At 33.1% G+C, this 27,732-nt stretch overlaps 1 protein-coding gene across 1 annotated transcript; it reads left to right on the top strand.

Annotated features, from left to right (window-relative positions):
* Nucleotides 1-554: 554 nt before the first annotated feature.
* On the top strand, nt 555-27,698 carry fgf24 (fibroblast growth factor 24). Its single transcript, XM_061976572.2, has 5 exons — nt 555-999; nt 1,109-1,145; nt 19,711-19,888; nt 24,144-24,250; nt 27,371-27,698. The coding sequence occupies exons 1-5, from the start codon at nt 968-970 to the stop codon at nt 27,641-27,643; spliced, it is 627 nt and encodes a 208-aa protein (XP_061832556.1). The 5' UTR covers nt 555-967; the 3' UTR covers nt 27,644-27,698.
* The last annotated feature ends 34 nt before the right edge of the window (nt 27,699-27,732 follow it).

A 27,732-nucleotide genomic window follows, 5' to 3' on the forward strand; every position in this document is an offset into this window, starting at 1 on the left:
TATGATCCAGTTTAAGAGGTTGTTCAAAATAATAGTGCTTACAGAGTACAAAAAAGAAGAATTATGAGAAATACTTTCAACCTTATTGAAAATAAGATATTCTTCATCTCAGTATGTTCATAATGACTGAATTAATTAATTAATTACATATTACAAAACTGTTGTATACTAATTCATAGATGTTCTTTTATTATATAAAAAGGTCAGTAAATGATTCTATATATTTGTAAACGCTTGAAGTGGGAAAGGGGTAGGATTAAATAAGCTTTGCTTCTTCCTACTCCTTTTCGGGCATGATGTAAAATGAAATGATATGAAATTGTGTGATGTATTATGATGTAAGTGTGTTCATGTTCCAAATAAACTAAAGAAGAAGAAGAAAAGGATGATGTGTGTGTGGAGCTGCAGGAGTTGTATTGAAATGCGAGTGCTTTTTGAACCCTCCTCTCAGGCTGCTGGTCCAATGATGGTCCTCTCAGGTGCAAACACGTTTCCTCCCACAAGCAGCAAAAAGCTCGCGGGGGCGCACAAAGACGCGAGAAGCTGCGAGAAGACAGAAGTTCGCGTGGATGCTCGACGTCGGCTTTCCTCGCAGCCATGGCACCATCGGGGTCTTCCGCTCCCGACGCTCACTTTGGGACTTTGTGATCGCAGGATTTGCCCCGTTTTGCTGAGGACGTTTTTGGATCCGGGGTTGGAAGGAAGGAAGGAAGACCCTCATGTTGCCTCTGGTCGCCCCCAAGCTGGGACTCTTCCACCTCCGGCGGCTCCTGCTCGGAACTCCGTGCGTAAAAGGCGCACTGAGCTCCGCAGGGGAGTAGAAGGAAGGTGGGCTTGACCTTCCTCTTCTGCTTCTTTTTTTTTTTTTTTTTTTTTTTTGCCTTTTCCTCCTCTTCCTGTCGTCTTTTTGCCCCCCCCTCCTCCCCTCCATCGGCAGGACGCAGGTGTATTTGTGTGCGCCATCAAGATGTCGCCGCTGCCCTCCAGGTTCTTCTACCTGTAAGTCCTCCTTCCGAGCAAGACAAACCTTCTGCATTCTTTCCAACAGAAGTCGCCAAAAAGCCTTCAACTTGTGACTCATCCGTTCCTCTGCGTCTTTTCCTTCCAGGTGTTTACATTTCCTGGTGCTCTACTTTCAAATACAGGTAACGTGACGCATGCGCTGCTCTCTTTTGCCTTCATTTGACGCATGAAAACTCCGCCTCGGAATAGCATCAAATGCGCTTTATTGAGCAGCAAACATGCTCCTACTGCGACGACAATAATCATATTTAATCATAATAATAAAGTTCTAAGCCGCAAAGTGCAGACCAGAACATCTAAAAGTAGATGCGCGCGTTCATTGGCAAAACGATGACGTCACAGACCTGAGTTCCTGTTCAAATGAAAAGTAGACACAAAATAAAATAAAACAAATACTCTAAAGGTGCATATGAGTCCAAAGAGTACATGCATGATGAAATAATGTTTATTTATCAGGATAACGATGACATCACAGACATTATTATTAACTGACCCTGCCCTAGGTGTCTCTTATTTATTTTTATTTTTTTATTTTTATTTTTTTATTTCTAATAAAGTTGTTTTTATCGTCCCCCCCCCCACACACACACATGTAAAGCGACTTTGGGTATTTAGAAAAGCGCTATATAAATCCCAGGTATTATTATTATTATTATTATTGCCATTTGGTCGACTGAAAAATATACACTGCAAAAAGTCAGTGTTCAAAAACAAGAAAAAAAAAAATACAAAAATGAGGGGTATTTTATTTGAACTAAGCAAAATTATCTGCCAATAGAACAAGAAAATTCGGCTTGTCAAGACTTTCCAAAACAAGTAAAATTAGCTAACCTCAATGAATCCAAAAATACCTTAAAATAAGTACATTCTCACTTTCTTGGTAGAAGAAAAAAAAGACCCAAAAACAAGAAAAGAAAAAATACAAAAATTAGGGGTATTTTATTTGAACTAAGCAAAATTATCTGCCAATAGAACAAGAACATTCGGCTTGTCAAGACTTTCAAAACAAGTAAAATTAGCTAACCTCAATGAACCCAACAATACCTTAAAATAAGTATATTCTCACTTTCTTGGTGGAAGAAAAAAAAAGACCCAAAAACAAGAAAAAACAATACAAAAATTAGGGGTATTTTATTTGAACTAAGCAAAATGATCTGCCAATAGAACAAGAAAAATCGGCTTGTTAAGAATTTCCAAAACAAGTAAAATTAGCTAACCTCAATGAACCCAAAAATACCTTAAAATAAGTATATTCTCACTTTCTTGGTAGAAGAAAAAAAAAACATTTTTGCTCAATATGTTGAAAAATAGTCTTAAATGAAGTAAATGCTAGTGCCATTATCTTGACATCATGATATGCGCTCGGCATCATGATTTTTTTTTTTCATGCTTGAAGTAAGAAATGATTACTTTAAAAAAGTAGTTTTATACTTGTGAGTGTTGATGACACAACAGTTGATATTCTAGTTTCAAGCATGTTTTACTCAATATAGGTCATCAAATCTCAGCAACAAGCTGTAATATCTTACTGAGATCATTTAGGACCAAAACCCTTAAAACATAAAATCTGCTTAGTGAGAAGAATGATCTTATCAGACAGAAAATAAGCAAATATCACCCTTATTTGAGATATTTCATCTTACTTAGATTTCAGTTTTTGCAGTGTATTTGAAAAAATAAGACTTTCGGCACAATTTTACCTTAATTTGAAGGTGCAAATGAGCATAAAGTATGAAGAATACATGCATGTGGTAGTGAATGAAATATAGATGAATACATGTTTAATTAGCAGGATAACGATGACATCACAGACATTACTGCCATTTGGTCGACTGAAAAATATACACTGCAAAAAGTCAGTGTTCAAAAACAAGAAGAAAAAACAAACAAAAATGAGGGGTATTTTATTTGAACTAAGCAAAATTATCTGCCAATAGAACAAGAAAAATCGGCTTGTTAAGAATTTCCAAAACAAGTAAAATTAGCTAACCTCAATGAACCCAAAAATACCTTAAAATAAGTATATTCTCACTTTCTTGGTAGAAGAAAAAAAAGACCCAAAAACAAGAAAAAACAATACAAAAATGAGGGGTATTTTATTTGAACTAAGCAAAATTATCTGCCAATAGAACAAGAAAAATCGGCTTGTTAAGAATTTCCAAAACAAGTAAAATTAGCTAACCTCAATGAACCCAAAAATCCATTAAAATAAGTATATTCTCACTAATAACAAGTGCACTTTTCTTGGTAGAAAAAAAAAAAGACCTTTTTGCTCAATATGTTGAAAAATATTCTTAAATTAAGTAAATGCTAGTGCCATTATCTTGACATAATGATATTATTTTTTTCACGCTTGAAGTAAGAAATTATTACTTTAAAAAATTATTGTATTTATTTTATTTGAACTAAGCAAAATTATCTGCCAATAGAACAAGAAAATTCGGCTTGTCAAGACTTTCCAAAACAAGTAAAATTAGCTAACCTCAATGAACCCAAAAATCCATTAAAATACGTACATTCTCACTAATAACAAGTGCACTCTTCTTGGTAGAAAAAAAGAGACCTTTTTGCTCATTATGCTGAAAAATATTCTGAAATTAAGTAAATGCTAGTGCCATTATCTTGACATAATGATATTATTTTTTTTCACGCTTGAAGTAAGAAATTATTACTTTAAAAAATTATTTTATTTATTTTATTTGAACTAAGCAAAATGATCTGTCAATAGAACAAGAAAAATCGGCTTGTTAAGAATTTCCAAAAAAAAGTAAAATTAGCTAACCTCAATGAACCCAAAAATACCTTAAAATAAGTATATTCTCACTTTCTTGGTAGAAGAAAAAAAAGACCCAAAAACAAGAAAAAAAAATACAAAAATTAGGGGTATTTTATTTGAACTAAGCAAAATGATCTGCCAATAGAACAAGAAAAATCGGTTTGTTAAGAATTTCCAAAACAAGTAAAATTTGCTAACCTCAATGAACCCAAAAATACCTTAAAATAAGTATATTCTCACTTTCTTGGTAGAAGAAAAAAAAGACCCCAAAACAAGAAAAAAACAATACAAAAATTAGGGGTATTTTATTTGAACTAAGCAAAATTATCTGCCAATAGAACAAGAAAAATCGGCTTGTCAAGAATTTCCAAAACAAGTAAAATTAGCTAACCTCAATGAACCCAAAAATCCATTAAAATAAGTATATTCTCACTTTCTTGGTAGAAGAAAAAAAAGACCCAAAAACAAGAAGAAAAAAAATACAAAAATGAGGGGTATTTTATTTGAACTAAGCAAAATTATCTGCCAATAGAACAAGAAAATTCGGCTTGTTAAGAATTTCCAAAACAAGTAAAATTAGCTAACCTCAATGAACCCAAAAATACCTTAAAATAAGTACATTCTCACTTTCTTGGTAGAAGAAAAAAAACAACATTTTTGCTCAATATGTTGAAAAATAGACTTAAATGAAGTAAATGCTAGTGCCATTATCTTGACATCATGATTATTTATTTTTTTCATGCTTGGAGTAAGAAATGATTACTTTAAAAAAGTAGTTTTATACTTGTGAGTGTTGATGACAGAGCTTTGCAACAGTTGATATTCTAGTTTCAAGCATGTTTTACTCAATATAGGTCATCAAATCTCAGCTACAAGCTGTAATATTTTACTGAGATCATTTAGGACCAAAACACTTAAAACAAGTAAAACACTCGACTGAAAAATATACACTGCAAAAAGTCAGTGTTCAAAAACAAGGAAAAAAAATACAAAAATTAGGGGTATTTTATTTGAACTAAGCAAAATGATCTGCCAATAGAACAAGAACATTTGGCTTGTCAAGAATTTCCAAAACAAGTAAAATTAGCTAACCTCAATGAACCCAAAAATACCTTAAAATAAGTACATTCTCACTTTCTTGGTAGAAGAAAAAAAAGACCCAAAAACAAGAAAAAACAATACAAAAATGAGGGGTATTTTATTTGAACTAAGCAAAATTATCTGCCAATAGAACAAGAAAAATCGGCTTGTTAAGAATTTCCAAAACAAGTAAAATGAGCTAACCTCAATGAACCCAAAAATACCTTAAAATAAGTACATTCTCACTTTCTTGGTAGAAGAAAAAAAAGACCCAAAAACAAGAAAAAACAATAAAAAAATTAGGGGTATTTTATTTGAACTAAGCAAAATTATCTGCCAATAGAACAAGAAAAATCGGCTTGTTAAGAATTTCCAAAACAAGTAAAATTAGCTAACCTCAATGAACCCAAAAATCCATTAAAATAAGTATATTCTCACTAATAACAAGTGCACTTTTCTTGGTAGAAAAAAAAGAGACCTTTTTGCTCAATATGTTGAAAAATATTCTTAAATTAAGTACATGCTAGTGCCATTATCTTGACATAATGATATTATTTTTTTCACGCTTGAAGTAAGAAATTATTACTTTAAAAAATTATTTTATTTGAACTAAGCAAAATTATCTGCCAATAGAAGAAGAAAAATCGGCTTGTTAAGAATTTCCAAAACAAGTAAAATTAGCTAACCTCAATGAACCCAAAAATACCTTAAAATAAGTATATTCTCACTTTCTTGGTAGAAGAAAAACAACAACATTTTTGCTCAATATGTTGAAAAATAGTCTTAAATGAAGTAAATGCTAGTGCCATTATCTTGACATCATGATTTATTTATTTTTTCATGCTTGAAGTAATAAATTATTACTTTAAAAAAGTAGTTTTATACTTGTGAGTGTTGATGACACAGCTTTGCAACAGTTGATATTCTAGTTTCAAGCATGTTGTACTCCAATATAGGTCATCAAATCTCAGCTACAAGCTGTAATATCTTACTGAGATCATTTAGGACCAAAACACTTAAAACCAGTAAAACATAAAATCTTCTTAGTGAGAAGAATTATCTTATCAGACAGAAAATAAGCAAATATCACCCTTATTTGAGATATTTTATCTTACTTAGATTTCAGTTTTTGCAGTGTATTTGAAGAAATAAGACTTACGGCACAATTTTACCTTAATTTAAAGGTGCAAATGAGCATAAAGTATGAAGAATACATGCATGTGGTAGTGAATGAAATATAGATGACTACATGTTTAATTAGCAGGATAACGATGACATCACAGACATTATCGCCATTTGGTCGACTGAAAAATATACCGTACACTGCAAAAAGTCATAGTGTTCAAAAACAAGAAAAAAAAAATACAAAAATGAGGGGTATTTTATTTGAACTAAGCAAAATTATCTGCCAATAGAACAAGAAAAATCGGCTTGTTAAGAAATTCCAAAACAAGTAAAATTAGCTAACTTCAATGAACCCAAAAATACCTTAAAATAAGTATATTCTCACTTTCTTGGTAGAAGAAAAAAAAGACCCAAAAACAAGAAAAAAAATTACAAAAATTAGGGGTATTTTATTTGAACTAAGCAAAATTATCTGCCAATAGAACAAGAAAATTCGGCTTGTCAAGACTTTCCCAAAAAAGTAAAATTAGCTAACCTCAATGAACCCAAAAATCCATTAAAATAAGTATATTCTCACTAATAACAAGTGCTCTTCTTGGTAGAAAAAAAGAGACCTTTTTGCTCATTATGTTGAAAAATATTCTTAAATTAAGTAAATGCTAGTGCCATTATCTTGACATAATGATATTATTTTTTTCACGCTTGAAGTAAGAAATTATTACTTTAAAAAATTATTTTATTTGAACTAAGCAAAATGATCTGCCAATAGAACAAGAAAAATCGGCTTGTTAAGACTTTCCAAAACAAGTAAAATTAGCTAACCTCAATGAACCCAAAAATACCTTAAAATAAGTACATTCTCACTTTCTTGGTAGAAGAAAAAAAAGACCTTTTTGCTCAATATGTTGAAAAATATTCTTAAATTAAGTAAATGCTAGTGCCATTATCTTGACATAATGATATGCGCTCGGCATCATGATTTTTTTTTTCATGCTTGAAGTAAGAAATGATTACTTTAAAAAAGTAGTTTTATACTTGTGAGTGTTGATGACACAACTTTGCAACACTTGATATTCTAGTTTCAAGCATGTTTTATTCAATATAGGTCATCAAATCTCAGCAACAAGCTGTAATATCTTACTGAGATCATTTAGGACCAAAGCACTTAAAACAAGTAAAACACTCGACTGAAAAATATACACTGCAAAAAGTCAGTGTTCAAAAACAAGAAAAAAAATACAAAAATTAGGGGTATTTTATTTGAACTAAGCAAAATTATCTGCCAATAGAACAAGAACATTTGGCTTGTCAAGAATTTCCAAAACAAGTAAAATTAGCTAACCTCAATGAACCCAAAAATACCTTAAAATAAGTATATTCTCACTTTCTTGGTAGAAGAAAAAAAAGACCCAAAAACAAGAAAAACAAAAACAAAAATTAGGGGTATTTTATTTGAACTAAGCTAAATTATCTGCCAATAGAACAAGAAAAATCGGCTTGTTAAGAATTTCCATAACAAGTAAAATTAGCTAACCTCAATGAACCCAAAAATCCATTAAAATAAGTATATTCTCACTAATAACAAATGCATTCTTCTTGGTAGAAAAAAAGAGACCTTTTTGCTCATTATGCTGAAAAATATTCTGAAATTAAGTAAATGCTAGTGCCATTATCTTGACATAATGATTTTTTTTTTTTTCACGCTTGAAGTAAGAAATTATTACTTAAAAAAATTATTTTATTTATTTTATTTGAACTAAGCAAAATGATCTGCCAATAGAACAAGAAAAATCGGCTTGTTAAGAATTTCTAAAACAAGTAAAATTAGCTAACCTCAATGAACCCAAAAATACCTTAAAATAAGTACATTCTCACTTTCTTGGTAGAAGAAAAAAAAGACCCAAAAACAAGAAAAACAAAAACAAAAATTAGGGGTATTTTATTTGAACTAAGCAAAATTATCTGCCAATAGAACAAGAACATTTGTCTTGTCAAGACTTTCCAAAACAAGTAAAATTTGCTAACCTCAATGAACCCAAAAATACCTTAAAATAAGTATATTCTCACTTTCTTGGTAGGAGAAAAAAAAGACCTTTTTGCTCAATATGTTGAAAAATATTCTTAAATTAAGTAAACGCTAGTGCCATTATCTTGACATCATGATATGCGCTCGGCATCATGATTATTTATTTTTTTCATGCTTGAAGTAAGAAATGATTACTTTAAAAAAGTAGTTTTATACTTGTGAGTGTTGATGACACAACAGTTGATATTCTAGTTTCAAGCATGTTTTACTCAATATAGGTCATCAAATCTCAGCAACAAGCTGTAATATCTTACTGAGATCATTTAGGACCAAAACCCTTAAAACAAGTAAAACATCAAATCTGCTTAGTGAGAAGAATGATCTTATCAGACAGAAAATAAGCAAATATCACCCTTATTTGACATATTTCATCTTACTTAGATTTCAGTTTTTGCAGTGTATTTGAAGAAATAAGACTTTCGGCACAATTTTACCTTAATTTGAAGGTGCAAATGAGCATAAAGTATGAAGAATACATGCATGTGGTAGTGAATGAAATATAGATGAATACATGTTTAATTAGCAGGATAACGATGACATCACAGACATTACTTCCTGTAAGAAATATATACATCAAAATGACTGTAGGCACAATTTTACATTATTTTGAAGGCGCAAATGAGCATGAAGTGTGAAGAATACATCAATGTGGTAGAAAATTAAATATAGCCTTCCGGCCCGAATGCTGCTGAGATAGGCCCCAGCAACCCCGAAAAGCGGTAGAAAATGAATGGATGGATGAATGAATGAATGTTTAATTAGCAGGATAAAAATGACTGTAGGCACAGTTTTACATTATTTTGAAGGTGCAGATGAACATAAAGTATGAAGAACACATAAATGTGGTAGAAAATGAAATATAGATGAATACATGTTTAATAAGCAGGATAACGATGACATCACAGACATTATTGCCATTTGGTCGACTGAAAAATATATTTGAAAAAATAAGACTTTTGGCACAATTTTACCTTAATTTGAAATAGAGCTGCATTTAACGATTAATTTGATAATCGATTAATCTGTCGATTATTACTTCGATTAATAATTGGATAAAAGAGACCAACTACATTTCTATCCTTTCCAGTATTTTATTGAAAAAAAAACAGCATTGTTTCTCAGCTGTTTGCACATGTTGCAGTTAAAAAATAAAAAATAAAAAATTCCTCTACGAATGCGCATAGATCCAACGAATCGATGACTAAATTAATCGCCAACTATTTTTATAATCGATTTTAATCGATTAATTGTTGCAGCCCTAATTTGAAGGTGCAAATGAGCATAACGTATGACGAATGTGGTAGAAAATGAAATATAGATGAATAAATGACATCACAGACATTATTGCCATTTGGTCGACTGAAAAATATATTTGAAGAAATAAGACTTTCGGCACAATTTTACCTTAATTTGAAATAGGGCTGCAACTAACGATTAATTTGATAATCGATTAATCTGTCGATTTTTAATTCGATTAATAATTGGATAAAAGAGACCAACTACATTTCTATCCTTTCCAGTATTTTATTGGGGAAAAAAACAGCATTATTTCTCAGCTGTTTGCACATGTTGCAGTTAAAAAAAAAAAAAAAAAAAAATTCCTCTACGAATGCGCATAGATCCAACGAATCGATGACTAAATTAATCGCCAACTATTTTTATAATCGATTTTAATCGATTAATTGTTGCAGCCCTAATTTGAAGGTGCAAATGAGCATAAAGTATGACGAATACATAAATGTGGTAGAAAATGAAATACAGATGAATAAATGTTTAATTAGCAGGGTAACGATGACATCACAGACATTATTTCCTGTTTCGAATAAAAAAATATATACCGTATTTTTGGGACTATAAGTCACAGTTTTTTTCATAGTTTGGCCGAGCTCCAGTGCGACTTATATGTTCTTTTCCTTTTTTATTATGCATTTTCGGCGGGTGCGTCTTATACTCCGGTGCGACTTATACTCCGAAAAATACGGTACATCAAAATGACTGTAGGCACAGTTTTACATTATTTTGAAGGTGCAAATGAGCATAAAGTATGACGAATACATAAATGTGGTAGAAAATGAAATACAGATGAATAAATGTTTAATTAGCAGGATAACAATGACATCACAGACATTACTTCCTGTTTCGAATAATAAAATATATACCGTATTTTTCGTACTATAAGTCGCAGTTTTTTTCCATAGTTTGGCCGAGCTCCAGTGCGACTTATATGTTTTTTTCCTTTTTTATTATGCATTTTCGGCGGGTGCGTCTTATACTCCGGTGCGACTTATACTCCGAAAAATACGGTACATCAAAATGACTGTAGGCACAGTTTTACATTATTTTGAAGGTGCAAATGAGCATGAAGTATGACAAATACATAAATGTGGTAGTGAATGAAATATAGATGAATACATGTTTAATTAGCAGGATAACGATGACATCACAGACATTATTTCCTGTTTCGAATAAAAATATATATACATCAAAATGACTGTAGGCACACTTTTACATTATTTTGAAGGTGCAAATGAGCATAAAGTATGAAGAATACATGCATGTGGTAGTGAATGAAATATAGATGAATACATGTTTAATTAGCAGGATAACGATGACATCACAGACCTTTCTTCCTGTTTCGAATAAGAAATACATCAAAATGATTGTAGGCACAATTTTACATTATTTTGAAGGCGCAAATGAGCATGAAGTATGAAGAATACATCAATGTGGTAGAAAATTAAATATAGCCTTCCGGCCCGAATGCTGCTGAGATAGGCCCCAGCAACCCCGAAAAGGACAAGCGGTAGAAAATGGATGGATGGATGAATGAATGAATGTTTAATTAGCAGGATAAAAATGACTGTAGGCACAGTTTTACATTATTTTGAAGGTGCAAATGAGCATGAAGTATGACGAATACATAAATGTGGTAGAAAATGAAATATAGATGAATAAATGACATCACAGACATTATTGCCATTTGGTCGACTGAAAAACATATTTGAAGAAATAAGACTTTCGGCACAATTTTACCTTAATTTGAAATAGGGCTGCAACTAACGATTAATTTGATAATCGATTAATCTGTCGATTTTTAATTCGATTAATAATTGGATAAAAGAGACCAACTACATTTCTATCCTTTCCAGTATTTTATTGGGGAAAAACAGCATTATTTCTCAGCTGTTTGCACATGTTGCAGTTAAAAAATAAAAAATAAAAATAAAAAATTCCTCTACGAATGCGCATAGATCCAACGAATCGATGACTAAATTAATCGCCAACTATTTTTATAATCGATTTTAATCGATTAGTTGTTGCAGCCCTAATTTGAAGGTGCAAATGAGCATAAAGTATGACGAATACATAAATGTGGTAGAAAATGAAATATAGATGAATACATGTTTAATTAGCAGGATAACGATGACATCACAGACATTACTTCCTGTTTCGAATAAAAAAAATATATACCGTATTTTTCGGACTATAAGTCGCAGTTTTTTTCATAGTTTGGCCGAGCTCCAGTGCGACTTATATGTTCTTTTCCTTTTTTATTATGCATTTTCGGCGGGTGCGTCTTATACTCCGGTGCGACTTATACTCCGAAAAATACGGTACATCAAAATTACTGTAGGCACAGTTTTACATTATTTTGAAGGTGCAAATGAGCATGAAGTATGACGAATACATAAATGTGGTAGTAAATGAAATATAGATGAATAAATGTTTAATTAGCAGGATAACGATGACATCCCAGACATTACTTCCTGTTTCGAATAAAAAATATATATACCGTATTTTTCGGACTATAAGTCGCAGTTTTTTTTCATAGTTTGGCCGGGCTCCAGTGCGACTTATATACGTATGTTTTTTCCCTTTTTTATTATGCGTTTTCGGCGGGTGCGTCTTATACTCTGGTGCGACTTATACTCCGAAAAATACGGTACATCAAAATGACTGTAGGCACAGTTTCACATTATTTTGAAGGTGCAAATGAGCATGAAGTATGACAAATACATAAATGTGGTAGTAAATGAAATATAGATGAATAAATGTTTAATTAGCAGGATAACGATGACATCACAGACATTTCTTCCTGTTTCGAATAAAAATATATATACATCAAAATGACTGTAGGCACACTTTTACATTATTTTGAAGGTGCAAATGAGCATAAAGTATGACGAATACATACAGTAAATGTGGTAATAAATGAAATATAGATGAATAAATGTTTAATTAGCAGGATAACGATGACATCACAGACATTACTTCCTGTTTCGATTAAAAAATATATACAAAAAAATGACTGTAGGCACAATTTTACCTTAATTTGAAGGTGCAGATGAGCATAAAGTATTAAGAACACATCAATGTGGTAAAAAAAAAAAGTTTAATTAGCAGGATAACGATGACATCACAGACATTAGTTGCTGTTGAAGTGAGAAATATGCAAAGTAAAAGGAGTGTGGGTTATTTGAAGGTGCAGACGAGCATAGAGTAGGAAGAATACACAAATGAGGTGAAGATGAAGGAATGTGAGCTTCAATTAGAGTTTTACAACAACAAGGTGACAGATTTCTGAAGCTGGGAGGTTAAAAGTTCTTCTTTGAAAGCTGAACTCTTGTTGTGTTTTATGAGGCTCACTTTGAACTGCAACCATTTGCAGGCGTCTGCTGCCACTAATTGACTCCTTTCTTCTCCTCACACTCACGCCGCCTCTTATCATTAGTGCACCTTTTATTATTATCATCATCACTACATGTGTTCATATTATTATCACCATCACTACACTTGTATATATTATTTTCATCATTAGTACACTTATTATTATTATCATCATCAGTACACTTGTATATATTATTATCATCATTAGTACACTTATTATTATTATCACCATCAGTACACTTGTACATATTATTTTCATCATTAGTACACTTATTATCATCATCAGTACACTTGTATATATTATTTTCATCATTAGTACACTTATTATTATCATCATTAGTACACTTATTCATATTATTATCATCATTAGTTCACATATGCAACTAATTGACTCCTTTCTTATCATTAGTGCACCTTTTATTATTATCATCAGTACACTTGTATATATTATTATCATCATTAGTACACGTATTCATATTATTATCATCATTAGTACACATATGCAATTAATTGACTCATTTATTATCATTAGTGCACCTTTTATTATTATCATCAGTACACTTGTATACATTATTATCATCATTAGTACACTTATTCATATTATTATAATCATTAGTACACTTATTCATATTATCATCATCATTAGTACACATATGCAACTAATTGACTCCTTTCTTCTCCTCGCACTGCATATCATTAGTACACTTGAATATATTATCATCATTAGTACACTTATTATTATCATCATTATTGCACTTATTCATGTTATCATCATCATTTGTACACATATGCAACTAATTGACTCCTTTCTTATCTTTAGTGCACCTTTTATTATTATCATCAGTACACTTGTATATATTATTATCATCATTAGTACACTTGTTCATATTATTTACATCATTAGTATACTTATTCATATTATTATCATCATTAGTACACTTATTCATATCATTATCATCATCAGTACACTTATTCATATTATTATCATCATCATGAGTACACTTGTTCATATTATTTCCATCATTAGTACACTTATTCATATTATCATCATCATTTGTACACATATGCAACTAATTGACTCCTTTCTTATCTTTAGTGCACCTTTTATTATTATCATCAGTACACTTGTATATATTATTATCATCATTAGTGCACTTGTTCATATTATTTACATCATTAGTATACTTATTCATATTATTATCATCATTGGTACACTTATGCATATTATTATCATCTTTAGTACACTTATTCATATATTATCATCATTAGTACACTTATTCATATTATTATCATCATTAGTACCCATATGCAACTAATTAACTCCTTTCTTCTCCTCGCGCCGCTTCTTATCATTAGTACACCTTTTATTATTATCATCATCAGTACACTGATTCATATTATTATCATCATCATGAGTACACTTGTTCATATTATTTCCATCATTAGTACACTTATTCATATTATCATCATCATTTGTACACATATGCAACTAATTGACTCCTTTCTTATCTTTAGTGCACCTTTTATTATTATCATCAGTACACTTGTATATATTATTATCATCATTAGTACACTTGTTCATATTATTTACATCATTAGTATACTTATTCATATTATTATCATCATTGGTACACTTATGCATATTATTATCATCTTTAGTACACTTATTCATATCATTATCATCATTAGTACACTTATTCATATTATTATCATCATTAGTACCCATATGCAACTAATTAACTCCTTTCTTCTCCTCGCGCCGCTTCTTATCATTAGTACACCTTTTATTATTATCATCATCAGTACACTTATTCATATTATTATCATCATCATGAGTACACTTGTTCATATTATTTCCATCATTAGTACACTTATTCATATTATCATCATCATTTGTACACATATGCAACTAATTGACTCCTTTCTTATCATTAGTGCACCTTTTATTATTATCATCAGTACACTTGTATATATTATTATCATCATTAGTACACTTGTTCATATTATTTACATCATTAGTATACTTATTCATATTATTATCATCATTGGTACACTTATGCATATTATTATCATCTTTAGTAGACTTATTCATATCATTATCATCATTAGTACACTTATTCATATTATTATCATCATTAGTACCCATATGCAACTAATTGACTCCATTCTTCTCCTCGCGCCGCTTCTTATCATTAGTACACCTTTTATTGTTATCATCATCAGTACACTTATTCATATTATTATCATCATCATGAGTACACTACTAATTATCATTTGTACACCTTTTATTATTATCATCATCAGTACACTTGTTCATATTATTTTCATCATCAGTACACTTGTTCGTATTATTATCATCATCACTGCTCACTGTACATATCCTACCAAGTCAGACCTACAGTTTCAATGACATTTCTCAGATGATATAATTGTTGATGTGAAGTGCTGATATCAACCAAACGAAATAAAGTAGTGTTATATACCACATATATAAATTAGTGATTATATACCACATATATAAAGTAGTGTTTATATACCACATATATAAATTAGTGATTATATACCACATATATAAAGTAGTGTTTATATACCACATATACAAGTTAGTGATTATATACCACATATATAAAGTAGTGTTTATATACCACATATACAAGTTAGTGATTATATACCACATATATAAAGTAGTGTTTATATACCACATATACAAGTTAGTGATTATATACCACATATATAAAGTAGTGTTTATATACCACATAATAAAGTAGTGTTATATACCACATGTATAAGTTAGTGATTATATACCACATATATAAAGTAGTGTTTATATACCACATAATAAAGTAGTGTTATATACCACATATATAAGTTAGTGATTATATACCACATATATAAAGTAGTGTTTATATACCACATATATAAGTTAGTGTTTGTATACCACATATATAAAGTAGTGTTAATATAGTAAACAAGGAAGCAAGAATAAAAAACAAGGAAACTAGAGTAGCAAACAAGGAAGCAAGATTAGTAAACAAAGAACAAGATTAGTAAACAAGAAAACCAGATTAGTAAACAAGGAAGCAAGATTAGTCAACAGGGACGTACAATTAGTAAACCAGGCAACTAGATTAGTAAACAAGGAAACTAGATTAGTAAACAAGGAAGCAAGATTAGTAAACAAGGAAGCAAGATTAGTAGACAAGGAAACGAGATTAGTAAAGAAGGGAGAAATATTAGTAAACAAGGAAACTAGAATAGTGAACAAGGAAGCAAGATTAGTAAACAAGGAAACTAGCCAATAAGGAAGCAAGATTAGTAAACGAGGAGACTAGATTAGTAAACAAGGAAGCAAGATTAGTAAACAAGGAAGCAAGATTAGTAGACAAGGAAACGAGATTAGTAAAGAACGGAGAAATATTAGTAAACAAGGAAACTAGAATAGTAAACAAGGAAGCAAGATTAGTAAACAAGGAAACTAGCGAATAAGGAAGCAAGATTAGTACACAAGGAAACTAGATTAGTAAACAAGGAAGCAAGATTAGTAAACAAGGAAGCAAGATTAGTAGACAAGGAAACGAGATTAGTAAAGAAGGGAGAAATATTAGTAAACAAGGAAACTAGAATAGTAAACAAGGAAGCAAGACTAGTAAACAAGGAAACTAGCGAATAAGGAAGCAAGATTAGTAAACGAGGAAACAAGATTAGTAAACAAGGACGCACAATTAGTAAACAAGGAAGCAAGATTTGTAAACAAGGAAACTAGCGAATGAGGAAGCAAGATTAGTAAACAGGGAAACTAGATTAGTAAACAAGGACACAAAATTAGTAAACAAGGAAGCAAGATTAGTAAACAAGGAAACTAGATTAGTAAACATGGAAGCAAGATTAGTAAACAAGAAAACTCGCGAATGAGGAAGCAAGATTAGTAAACAAGGAAACTAGATTAGTGAACAAGGACGCACAATTAGTAAACAAGGAAGCAAGATTTGTAAACAAGGAAACTAGCGAATGAGGAAGCAAGATTAGTAAACAGGGAAACTAGATTAGTAAACAAGGACACAAAATTAGTAAACAAGGAAGCAAGATTAGTAAACAAGGGAACTAGATTAGTAAACATGGAAGCAAGATTAGTAAACAAGAAAACTCGCGAATGAGGAAGCAAGATTAGTAAACAAGGAAACTAGATTAGTGAACAAGGACGCACAATTAGTAAACAAGGAAGCAAGATTAGTAAACAAGGAAACTAGATTAGTAAACAAGGAAACTAGAATAGTAAACAAGGAAACTAGATTAGTAAACAAGGACGCAAGAGAATATCGGCCGATATTATTATTATTTCCCGGGACACTCCCGAATTTCAGTGCCCCTCCCGAAAATCTCCCGGGGCAACCATTCTCCCGATTTCCACCCGGACAACAATCATGGGGGCGTGCCTTAAAGGCACTGCTTTTAGCGTCCTCTACAACCTGTCGCCACGCCCGCTTTTCCTCCATACAAACAGCGTACCGACCCAGTCACATAATATATGCGGCTTTTACACACACATAAGTGGATGCAACATACATGGTCAACAGCCATACAGGTCACACTGAGGGTGGCCATATAAACAACTTTAACACTTACAAATATGCGCCACACTGTGAACCCACACCAAACAAGAATGACAAACACATTTCGGGAGAACATCCGCACCGTAGCACAACAGAACAAATACCCAGAACCCCTCGCAGCACTAACTCTTCCGGGACGCTACAATATATCATTGTTTTTATAGCTGTTGTTTTGAGGCATGTTTAAAAAAAATAATGCACTTTGTGACTTCAATAATAAATATGGCAGTGCCATGTTGGCACTTTTTTCCATAACTGGAGTTGAAGTTCTTGTCATGTCTGTGTGATCATGTTTTGTTTTAGTTATGTTCGGTTTTGTTTTTGGACTATTTGTGCACCCTTGTTTTGTCACCATGACGACCGATTAGTTGCACCTGTTTTCACGTTCGGTCTCACACACCTGTTGTTAATCATGTCCGTAGTATTTAAGTCCATTGTTTTCAGTTAGTCTGCCTGGGAACATCACACGTTATCATCACTCTGCTTCATGCCTTGTTCACAGTCCCATGCCAAGTAAGTTTTTGTTTCATGTTTATAGTTTTTTGCTTTTGTGCGCGCCTTTCGTTTGTTCTTTTTTGATAGTGTTAAATAAAATCATGTACTCACATTCCCGTCTTGCCCGCGCCAACTTTCCGTTGCCTTCCGGGAAAACAAACCCCAAGGACCAAGTCCTGACAGTTCTCTTATTTCGGAAAACCTTGTTTTTGATTGATTGATTGATTGAAACGTGTATTAGTAGATTGCACAGTACAGTACATATTCCGTACAATTGACCACTAAATGGTAACACCCGAATACGTTTTTCCACTTGTTTAAGTCGGGGTCCACGTTAATCAATTCATGGTAAAGTTACATTGTTTAATGCATCACAACAAAATGAGGCATAATAATGTGTTAATTCCACGACTGTATACATCGGTATCGGTTGATATCGGAATCGGTAATTATCGGAATATTGGATATCGGCAAGAAGCCATTATCGGATATCTCTAAAGGACGCACACTTAGTAAACAAGGAAACGAGATTAGCAAACAAGGAAACTAGATTAGTAAACAAGGAAACTAGGTTACCTGCTGCTGGTAACACACACCAGGTGCGTGCAGTGCGAAAGGGGGCGGAGCCCAGCACTGCGTCCCCTCCCCCTTGTGAGTTTTGAGGATTTGTTGTCGTGCTTTTCTGTGAATGTCATTAATTGGGGGTAGAGAGGGGTGGGCGCTATAATTAGCCACCTGAGAGCCGCCATTACCTGTAATTACCGCTGACGTGCAGGTGTGGAAACGGCAGATTCCCGGGCTCTTAAAAGTAGACCCTTTGTCTCGCGGGGCCTCATGTCGGCCTCGCTTTCTGGCAATTTCCTCATTTTGACGGCAGGTCTAAGGTGACTCGTAAACTCTTGTGGCTCGGACGACAAGACCACGCCCCCTTCGCCGCACCTTAGCTACGAGACGCCACTTTTTGCTAATTTATGTTGCGTTGGTGTGCCGGGGCAGATGTTTCTTAGTTGCTAGTGCAGATTCAGGTGTATGGTTGCTAGTGCAGCTTCAGGTGTATAGTTGCTAGTGCAGATTCAGGTGTATAGTTGCTAGTGCAGATTCAGGTGTATGGTTGCTCGTGCAGATTCAGGTGTATAGTTGCTAGTGCAGATTCAGGTGTATGGTTGCTAGTGCAGCTTCAGGTGTATGGTTGCTAGTGCAGATTCAGGTGTATAGTTGCTAGTGCAGATTCAGGTGTATGGTTGCTAGTGCAGCTTCAGGTGTATGGTTGCTAGTGCAGATTCAGGTGTTTGGTTGCTAGTGCAGATTCAGGTGTATAGTTGCTAGTGCAGCTTCAGGTGTATGGTTGCTAGTGCAGATTCAGGTGTATGGTTGCTAGTGCAGCTTCAGGTGTATAGTTGCTAGTGCAGATTCAGGTGTATGGTTGCTCGTGCAGATTCAGGTGTATGGTTGCTAGTGCAGATTCAGGTGTATAGTTGCTAGTGCAGATTCAGGTGTATGGTTGCTCGTGCAGATTCAGGTGTATGGTTGCTAGTGCAGCTTCAGGTGTATAGTTGCTAGTGCAGATTCAGGTGTATGGTTGCTAGTGCAGTTTCAGGTGTATAGTTGCTAGTGCAGATTCAGGTGTATAGTTGCTAGTGCAGCTTCAGGTGTATGGTTGCTCGTGCAGATTCAGGTGTATGGTTGCTAGTGCAGCTTCAGGTGTATAGTTGCTAGTGCAGATTCAGGTGTATGGTTGCTAGTGCAGATTCAGGTGTATAGTTGCTAGTGGTGCATATCTGTGCAGGTAAATCAAAACGGCTGCACCTTGGACAGACATGAGCCTCAGATGCCAACTCTGCTTCCAGGAGTCCCAGCAGAGCTCGGCAGACTTCAGGTTCTACATCGAGAACCACACCAGGATCTCTGACGACCTGAGCCGCAAACAGGTGCGCATTTACCAGCTGTACAGCAGGACCACGGGCAAGCACGTCCAGATCCTGGGCAAGAAGGTCAACGCCAACGGAGATGATGGGGGCAAGTATGGTATGGGAGAATCTCATCTCATCTCATCTTCTACTCAATCATTCTCATCTCATCTTCTACTCAACCATTCTCATCTGTCTCATCACCAGAGACAAGTCCTTCATGCCTGGACATCTTTCTGGTCCTTGCTATATTCCTCTTTGTGATCTAGTGTCATCAGAGCCGACGTGTACAACTATGTTGTCGTAGCTTGTAGCCTGTGGTACGTGTTTACTAGTTAGCTCCCTAAGATTAGCTTCAATGTCAGGTGCTCTGGTCCCGGGAGTACACTTAGTTGTGGCTGGGTTACTAAGATGTATGTTCCAGGTGATGGAGTCCACTATGACTAAGGTGTGGAATATGTTATGTTATTATGTTTAATATGTTATGTTAATATATTGAATATGTTATGTTAATATATTGAATATATTATGTTGTTATATCAAATATGTTATGTTAATATGTTACTTTAATATATTTAATGTTATGTTAATATATTGAATATGTTATGTTAATATATTGAATATATTATGTTAATATATTGAATATGTTATGTTACTATATTTAATATGTTATGTTAATATCTTGAGTATGTTATGTTAATATGTTGAATATGTTATGTTAATATGTTGAATATGTTATGTTAATATATTGAATATGTCATGTTAATATATTGAATATGTTATGTTGATATATCGAATATGTTATGTTAATATAATATTTTAATATATTTAATATGTTATGTTAATATATTGAATATGTTATGTTAATATATCGAATATGTTATGGTAATATCGTGAATATGTTATGTTAATATGTTGAATATGTTATGTTAATATGTCGAATATGTTATGTTAATATGTCGAATATGTTATGTTAATATATCAAATATGTTATAGTATATTGAATACATTATGTTAATATCTTGAATATGTTATGTTAATATATCGAATATGTTATGTTAATATGTTGAATGTTATGTTAATATATTGAATATGTTATGTTGATATATCGAATATGTTATGTTAATGTTATTTTAATATGTTATGTTAATATGTTATGTTAATATATTGAATATGTTTTGTTAATATATTGAATATGTTATGTTAATATACTGAATATGTTATGTTAATATACTGAATATGTTATGTTAATATATCGAATATGTTATGTTAATATCTTGAATATGTTATGTTAATATGTTGAATATGTTATGTCGAATATGTTATGTTAATATCTTGTGTTAATACATTAAATATGTTATATGAATATCTTGAATATGCTATGTTAATATATCAAAAATGTTACGTTAATATGTTGAATATGTTATCTTAATATGTTGAATATGTTATGATAATATATGTAATATGTTATGTTAATATGTTTAATAGGTTAAGTTAATATCTTGAATATGTTAATATATCGAATATGTTATGTTATCTTAATATGTTGAATATGTTATGATAATATATGTGATATGTATGTTAATATGTTAAGTTAATATCTTGAATATGTTAATATATCGTATATGTTATTATCTTGAATATGGTGAATTTGTTATGTTAATATATCGAATATGTTATGTTAATATCTTGCAAATGTTGAATATGGTATGTTAATATATTGAATATGTTATGTTAATATGTTGTTTTGATATGTTCAATATGTTATGTTAATATATTGAATACATTATGTTAATATATTGAATATGTTATGTTAATATATTGAATGTGTTATATGAATATCTTGAATATGCTATGTTAATATATTGAATGTGTTATGTTAATATGTTGAATGTTATGATAATCAATGTAATATGTTATGTTAATATGTTTAATATGTTAAGTTAATATCTTGAATATGTTAATATATCGAATGTGTTATTATCTTGAATATGTTATGTTAATATATCGAATATGTTATGTTAATATCTTGCATATGTTATGTTAATATCTTGAATATGTTATGTTAATATATCAAATATGTTATTATCTTAAATATGCTAATATGTTGAATTTGTTAGATTCATATATCGAATATGTTATGTTAATATCTTGCATATGTTGAATATGGTATGTTAATATATTGAATATGTTATGTTAATATGTTGAATATGTTATGTTAATATGTTGAATATGTTATGTTAATATGTTGAATATGTTATGTTAATATGTTGAATATGTTATGTTAATATGTTGTTTTGATATGTTGAATATGTTGTTTTGATATGTTGAATGTTCTACACCAACAAATCATCTATTTGTTATGATTATCATTCCGCCCAAAAACGTAGACACCTTCCACCTTTCATCTAATCGGAAACCGTTCAAGTATCAAAACGTTCGGCTGAACTGAAAATCGTAAGCTCATGAAAAAAAAAAAGGTTTCGCATAAATCCCAGATTACCCAGAATTCTCAGACATGTTTCCCATTGAAAATGAGTGGGCCATTTTTCAACCATGCACAAAGTCCACATTTTTCACCCGATTCGAACGGTTCCACCTTCAACACGCTCCACTCATCCTGGACAATCAAACTACCATTTTCCAAGTTCATCACAAATTCCAGGGTTTCCCAGAATTTCCAAAGCCTTCTTTTCACCTTTGTGCTAAAGTTTTCACTGTCCACATTTTTTAACCAATTCCAACATCAAAACATTCCTCCCAGTTGGGACATCACAATTGATCTATTTTTTTCCCTACAAATTCCCGCTTTTCTAGGTAATTCCAGGAATTACGAAATACCAATTGTCAATTCAAACTGTTACTAGGTCAACCTTTTTCAACCAATTCAAACACCAACTTAATCATATCATCTTGGACAATTGTACTAGTATCAATATTTTAAAAAATTCCAAGTTTTCCCGAAATTCCCAAATTTCCAGGAATTTTCCTTTCAAATGAATGGAAATTTTCAAAGTTCTAAAATTTCTCAAATTTTTGGGTCATTTCTCAACTGATTCAAATGTTTTCTAAATGTAAAGTGTATCATTATTATTAGATACAAATCAATAAAAGCAGCAAGGTGTCAGATATGACTGTGTCTACATTTGAAAGTTGTTTTTGAAAACGCTGTACTTCAAGTATGTTTCTTTCAAAGTATTGTAATTACTATTAGAACATTATTAGCAACAATACTAATAATAGAAATAAGAAGTTGTTCACATTCATGATGTTTGACACACGAGGAGTTGAACTTTGTAGATGATGCAATCACAACTTCGCTTCTCTTAAGTCTGAGTCTCTTTTTCACTTTTCTTCTGTTATTTATATTATTTTTTTTTGAACTACTGTCTTTTTTCTTTTTCTGTCTTTTTTCTTCTTTTGACTTTTTTCTTTTTGTCTTTTTCTTTTCCTGTTTTTTTTTCCTTTTTCTGTCCTTTTCTTCTTCTGTCTTTTTCTTTTCCTGTCTGTTTTATTTTTCTGTCTTTTTCTTTTCCTGTCTGTTTTCTTTTTCTGTCCATTTCTTCTTCTGTCTTTTTATTTTTCTGTCTGTTTTCTTTTTTTTTTTTTCTTCTGTTTTTTATCTTCTTCTGTCTTTTTATTTTTCTGTCTGTTTTCTTTTTTTTTCTTTTCTGTTTTTTATCTTTTTCTGTCTTTTATTGTCTTTTGCTGTATTTTTTCTTTTCCTGTCTGTTTTCTTTTTCTGTCCATTTCTTCTTCTGTCTTTTTATTTTTCTGTCTGTTTTCTTTTTCTGTATTTTTTCTTTTTCTGTCTTTTTTTCCCTGCCCTTTTCTTCTTCTGTCTTTTTCTTTTCCTGTCTGTCCTTTTCTTCTTCTGTCTGTTTTCTTCTGTCTTTTTTCTTCTTCTGTCTTTTTATTTTTCTGTCTGTTTTCTTTTTTTGTCCTTTTCTTTTTCCTTCTGTTGTTTTCTTTTTCTGTTTCTCTTTTTTCTTCTGTATTTTTGCTTTTTCTGTATTTTTTCTTTCTGTTTTCTTCTTCTGTCTTTTTCTGTCCTTTTCTTCTTGTCTTTTTCTTTTTCTGTCTTTTTTCTTTTTCTGTCCTTTTCTTTTTCTGTCTTTTTTCTTCTGTTTTTTTCTTTTTCTGTCTCTTTCTTTGTCTGTCTTTTTTCTGTTTCTCTTTTTTTCTTTTTCTGTCCTTTTCTTCTTGTCTTTTTCTTTTTCTGTCTTTTTTCTTTTTCTGTCCTTTTCTTTTTCTGTCTTTTTTCTTTTTCTGTCTCTTTCTTTGTCTGTCTTTTTTCTGTTTCTCTTTTTTCTTCTTTTTTCCAAAGTGGCGTTGATGCGTCGACTAACCGTCTGTGGTGTGGTGTCCTCTAGCGCTCCTGGTGGTGGAGACGGAGACGTTCGGCAGCCATATTCGGATCAAAGGCAAGGAGAGCGAACATTACATCTGCATGAACGACAAGGGCAAAATCGTCGGGAGGGTGAGTCGCTTTTCCGATCGATTGTGTGACGCAGATTTTAGAGGGAGTGTTTTAATCCCAGCGGGGGCCACGGATCGTCTTTCCTGCGGCCCCCGCAAACAAAAGCCTTTTGATGACTGTCAGCTGTTGCGTAATCAAGCCTTGACACTGGATCAGTCCTCACACACTCATGCTCACTTATGTGCTCAATTATGCCAGGTGGTCTCTAATTGTACCCTTACATCTAGTACTATTGTAGTACTGCTGATCTACTAAGACTGTATATACAGTGAATAATTGTACCCTTACACCTAGTACTATTGTAGTACTTCTGATCAACTAAGACTGTATGTACAGTGAATAATTGTACCCTTACATCTAGTACTATTGTAGTACTTCTGATCTACCAAGACTGTATGTACAGTGAATAATTGTACCCTTACACCTAGTACTATTGTAGTATTTCTGATCAACTAAGACTGTATGTACAGTGAATAATTGTACCCTTACACCTAGTACTATTGTAGTACTTCTGATCTACTAAGACTGTATATACAGTGAATAATTGTACCCTTACACCTAGTACTATTGTAGTATTTCTGATCAACTAAGACTGTATATACAGTGAATAATTGTACCCTTACACCTAGTACTATTGTAGTATTTCTGATCAACTAAGACTGTATATACAGTGAATAATTGTACCCTTAAACCTAGTACTATTGGAGTATTTCTGATCAACTAAGACTGTATATATATATACAGTGAATAACAAGTACACAAGTGGTGTTAACAGTTGAACAAGGCTTGTGTTTGTACTTCCTGCTGTCACCATGGAGATACTCATTTACTCTACATTCATGGCATCATCATCTACCTGTGGTGGGGATGATGATGATGTAATTAGTGATGATGATGGTTTTGCTGATTGTGTTGGTGATGGTAAGGATGATGATGATGGTGGTGATGGTGTGGTTGATTATGATGATGATGATGTTATGAAGATGATATGGTGATGATGATGGTGATGTTATGATGATGATGATGGTGATGTTATGATGTTGATGATGATGATGATAAAGATGATGTTGGTGATAATGATGATGTTGGCGATGGTAATGATGATGATGATGTTATGATGATGATGATGGTGGTGATAATGATGATGATGATGATGTTGCGATGGTAATGATGATGATGATGGTGATGTTATGTTGATGATGATGGTGGTGATGGAAATGATGATGATGGTGATGATAATGAGGACGATGATGATGTTGGTAATGATGATGATGATGGTGGTAATGATGATGATGATGGTGGTGATGGTAATGATGATGGTGATATTGATGACGGTAGGGATGATGATGATGTTGGTAATGATGATGGTGGTGATGGTAATCATTATGATAATGATGGTGGTAATGTAATGATGATGACGGTTAGGATGATGATGATGGTGTGGTCGATTATGATGATGAGGAGGACGATGGTGATGATGATGATGGTGGTGATGATGATGGTAATGATGATGGTAATGATGAGGAAGATGGTAATGATGATGGTGGTGATGGTAATGATGATGTTAAGGATGATGATGGTGATGGTAATGATGATGGTGATGTTGATGATGGTAAGGATGATGATGTTGGTAATGATAAATAAATGATAAATGGGTTGTACTTGTATAGCGCTTTTCTACCTTCAAGGTACTCAAAGCGCTTTGACACTACTTCCACATTTACCCATTCACACACACATTCACACACTGATGGAGGGAGCTGCCATGCAAGGCGCTAACCAGCACCCATCAGGAGCAAGGGTGAAGTGTCTTGCTCAGGACACAACGGACATGACGAGGTTGGTACTAGGTGGGGATTGAACCAGGGACCCTCGGGTCGCGCACGGCCACTCTTCCACTGCGCCACGCCGTCCCATGATGATGATGATGATGGTGATGTTATTATAATGATGATGGTGGTGAGGTTGATTATGATGATGATGGTGATGGTAATGATGATGGTGATGTTGATGATGGTAAGGATGATGATGATGTTGGTAATGATGATGATGATGGTGATGTTATTATAATGATGATGGTGGTGAGGTTGATTATGATGATGGTGGTGATGGTGATGATGATGAGGATGTTGGTAATGATGATAGTGGTGATGATGATGGTAATGATGGTAATGATGATGATGTTATGATGATGATGTTATGAAGATGATATGGTGATGATGATTTTGGTGATGATGATGGTGATGTTATGATGACGAGGATGATGGTGGTGATTATGATGTTGGTGATGATCATGATGATAAAGATGATGGTGATAATGTTGGCGATGGTAATGATGAAGATTATTGTAATCATGATGATAATGGTGATGTTATGATGATGATGATGGTGGTGATGGAAATGATGATGATGTGATGATAATGAGGATGATGATGATGAAGATGTTGGTAATGATGATGCTAATGATGAAGATGGTAATGATGATGATGATGATGGTTGTAATGATGATGATGATGGTGGTGATGGTAATGATGACGGTGATGATGATGGTGATGTTGATGATGTTGGTAATGATGATGGTGGTGGTAATCATGATGATGATGGTGATGATGATGAGGACGATGGTGAGGACGATGGTGATGATGATGATGGTGGTGATGGAAATGATGATGATGGTGATGAGGACGATGGTGATGATGATGGTAATGATGATGGTGATGATGATGGTAATGATGATGATGGTGGTGATGGAAATGATGATGATGATGGTGATGATGATGAGGACGATGGTGATGATGTTGGTAATGATGATAGTGGTGGTGATGATGGTAATGATGATGATGGTGATGATGGTAATGATGATGATGGTGATGTTGGTAATGATGATGATGGTAATGATGATGATGGTGATGTTGGTAATGATGATGAGGACGATGGTGATGAGGACGATGGTGAAGGTAATGATGATAATGATGATGGTAATGATGGTGATGATGGTGATGATAATGATGATGATGATATGATGACTGGAACTTGTTTTGACAAGTAAAGTCCTTTATTGAGTAAGACAAGTGGTGTGCAGATGACATGTTGAAGTAATGGATGTGTTTGGTGTGGCAGCCCGACGGCAGGAAGCAGGAGTGTGTGTTCGTGGAGGAGTTCCTGGAGAACAACTACACGGCGCTGGTGTCGGCCAAGTACAAAGGCTGGTACCTGGGCTTCAACCGCAAGGGGCGGCCCAAGAAGGGCTCCCGGACCACCCAGCGCCAGCAGGAGGTCCACTTCATGAAGCGCCACCCCAGGGGCCGGGAGGACCCGCCGGAGGGCTTCCCCTTCACCACGGTCACCAAGCGCTCACGAAGGGCTCGCAGACTAAAAGCCAGGAGGACTTGATGGACAGGAAGAAGAAGAAATAAGAGCTTTTATTTTTCTACTCTCGCTGGATCCAAGGCAGGAAGCTGCTGGGTGACCTTCAGAGGTGA

Source organism: Nerophis lumbriciformis, linkage group LG16 (assembly GCF_033978685.3).
Source record: "Nerophis lumbriciformis linkage group LG16, RoL_Nlum_v2.1, whole genome shotgun sequence".
In the NCBI taxonomy this organism is placed as follows: Eukaryota; Metazoa; Chordata; class Actinopteri; order Syngnathiformes; family Syngnathidae; genus Nerophis; species Nerophis lumbriciformis.

Excerpts from the sequence above, each read along its gene's own strand:
- fgf24 (XM_061976572.2), top strand. The coding sequence starts at position 968 with ATGTCGCCGCTGCCCTCCAGGTTCTTCTACCT. Across the intron at positions 1,000-1,108 it reads CCCTCCAGGTTCTTCTACCT|GTGTTTACATTTCCTGGTGC; the intron begins GTAAGTCCTCCT and ends TTTTCCTTCCAG. Across the intron at positions 24,251-27,370 it reads AGGGCAAAATCGTCGGGAGG|CCCGACGGCAGGAAGCAGGA; the intron begins GTGAGTCGCTTT and ends TTGGTGTGGCAG.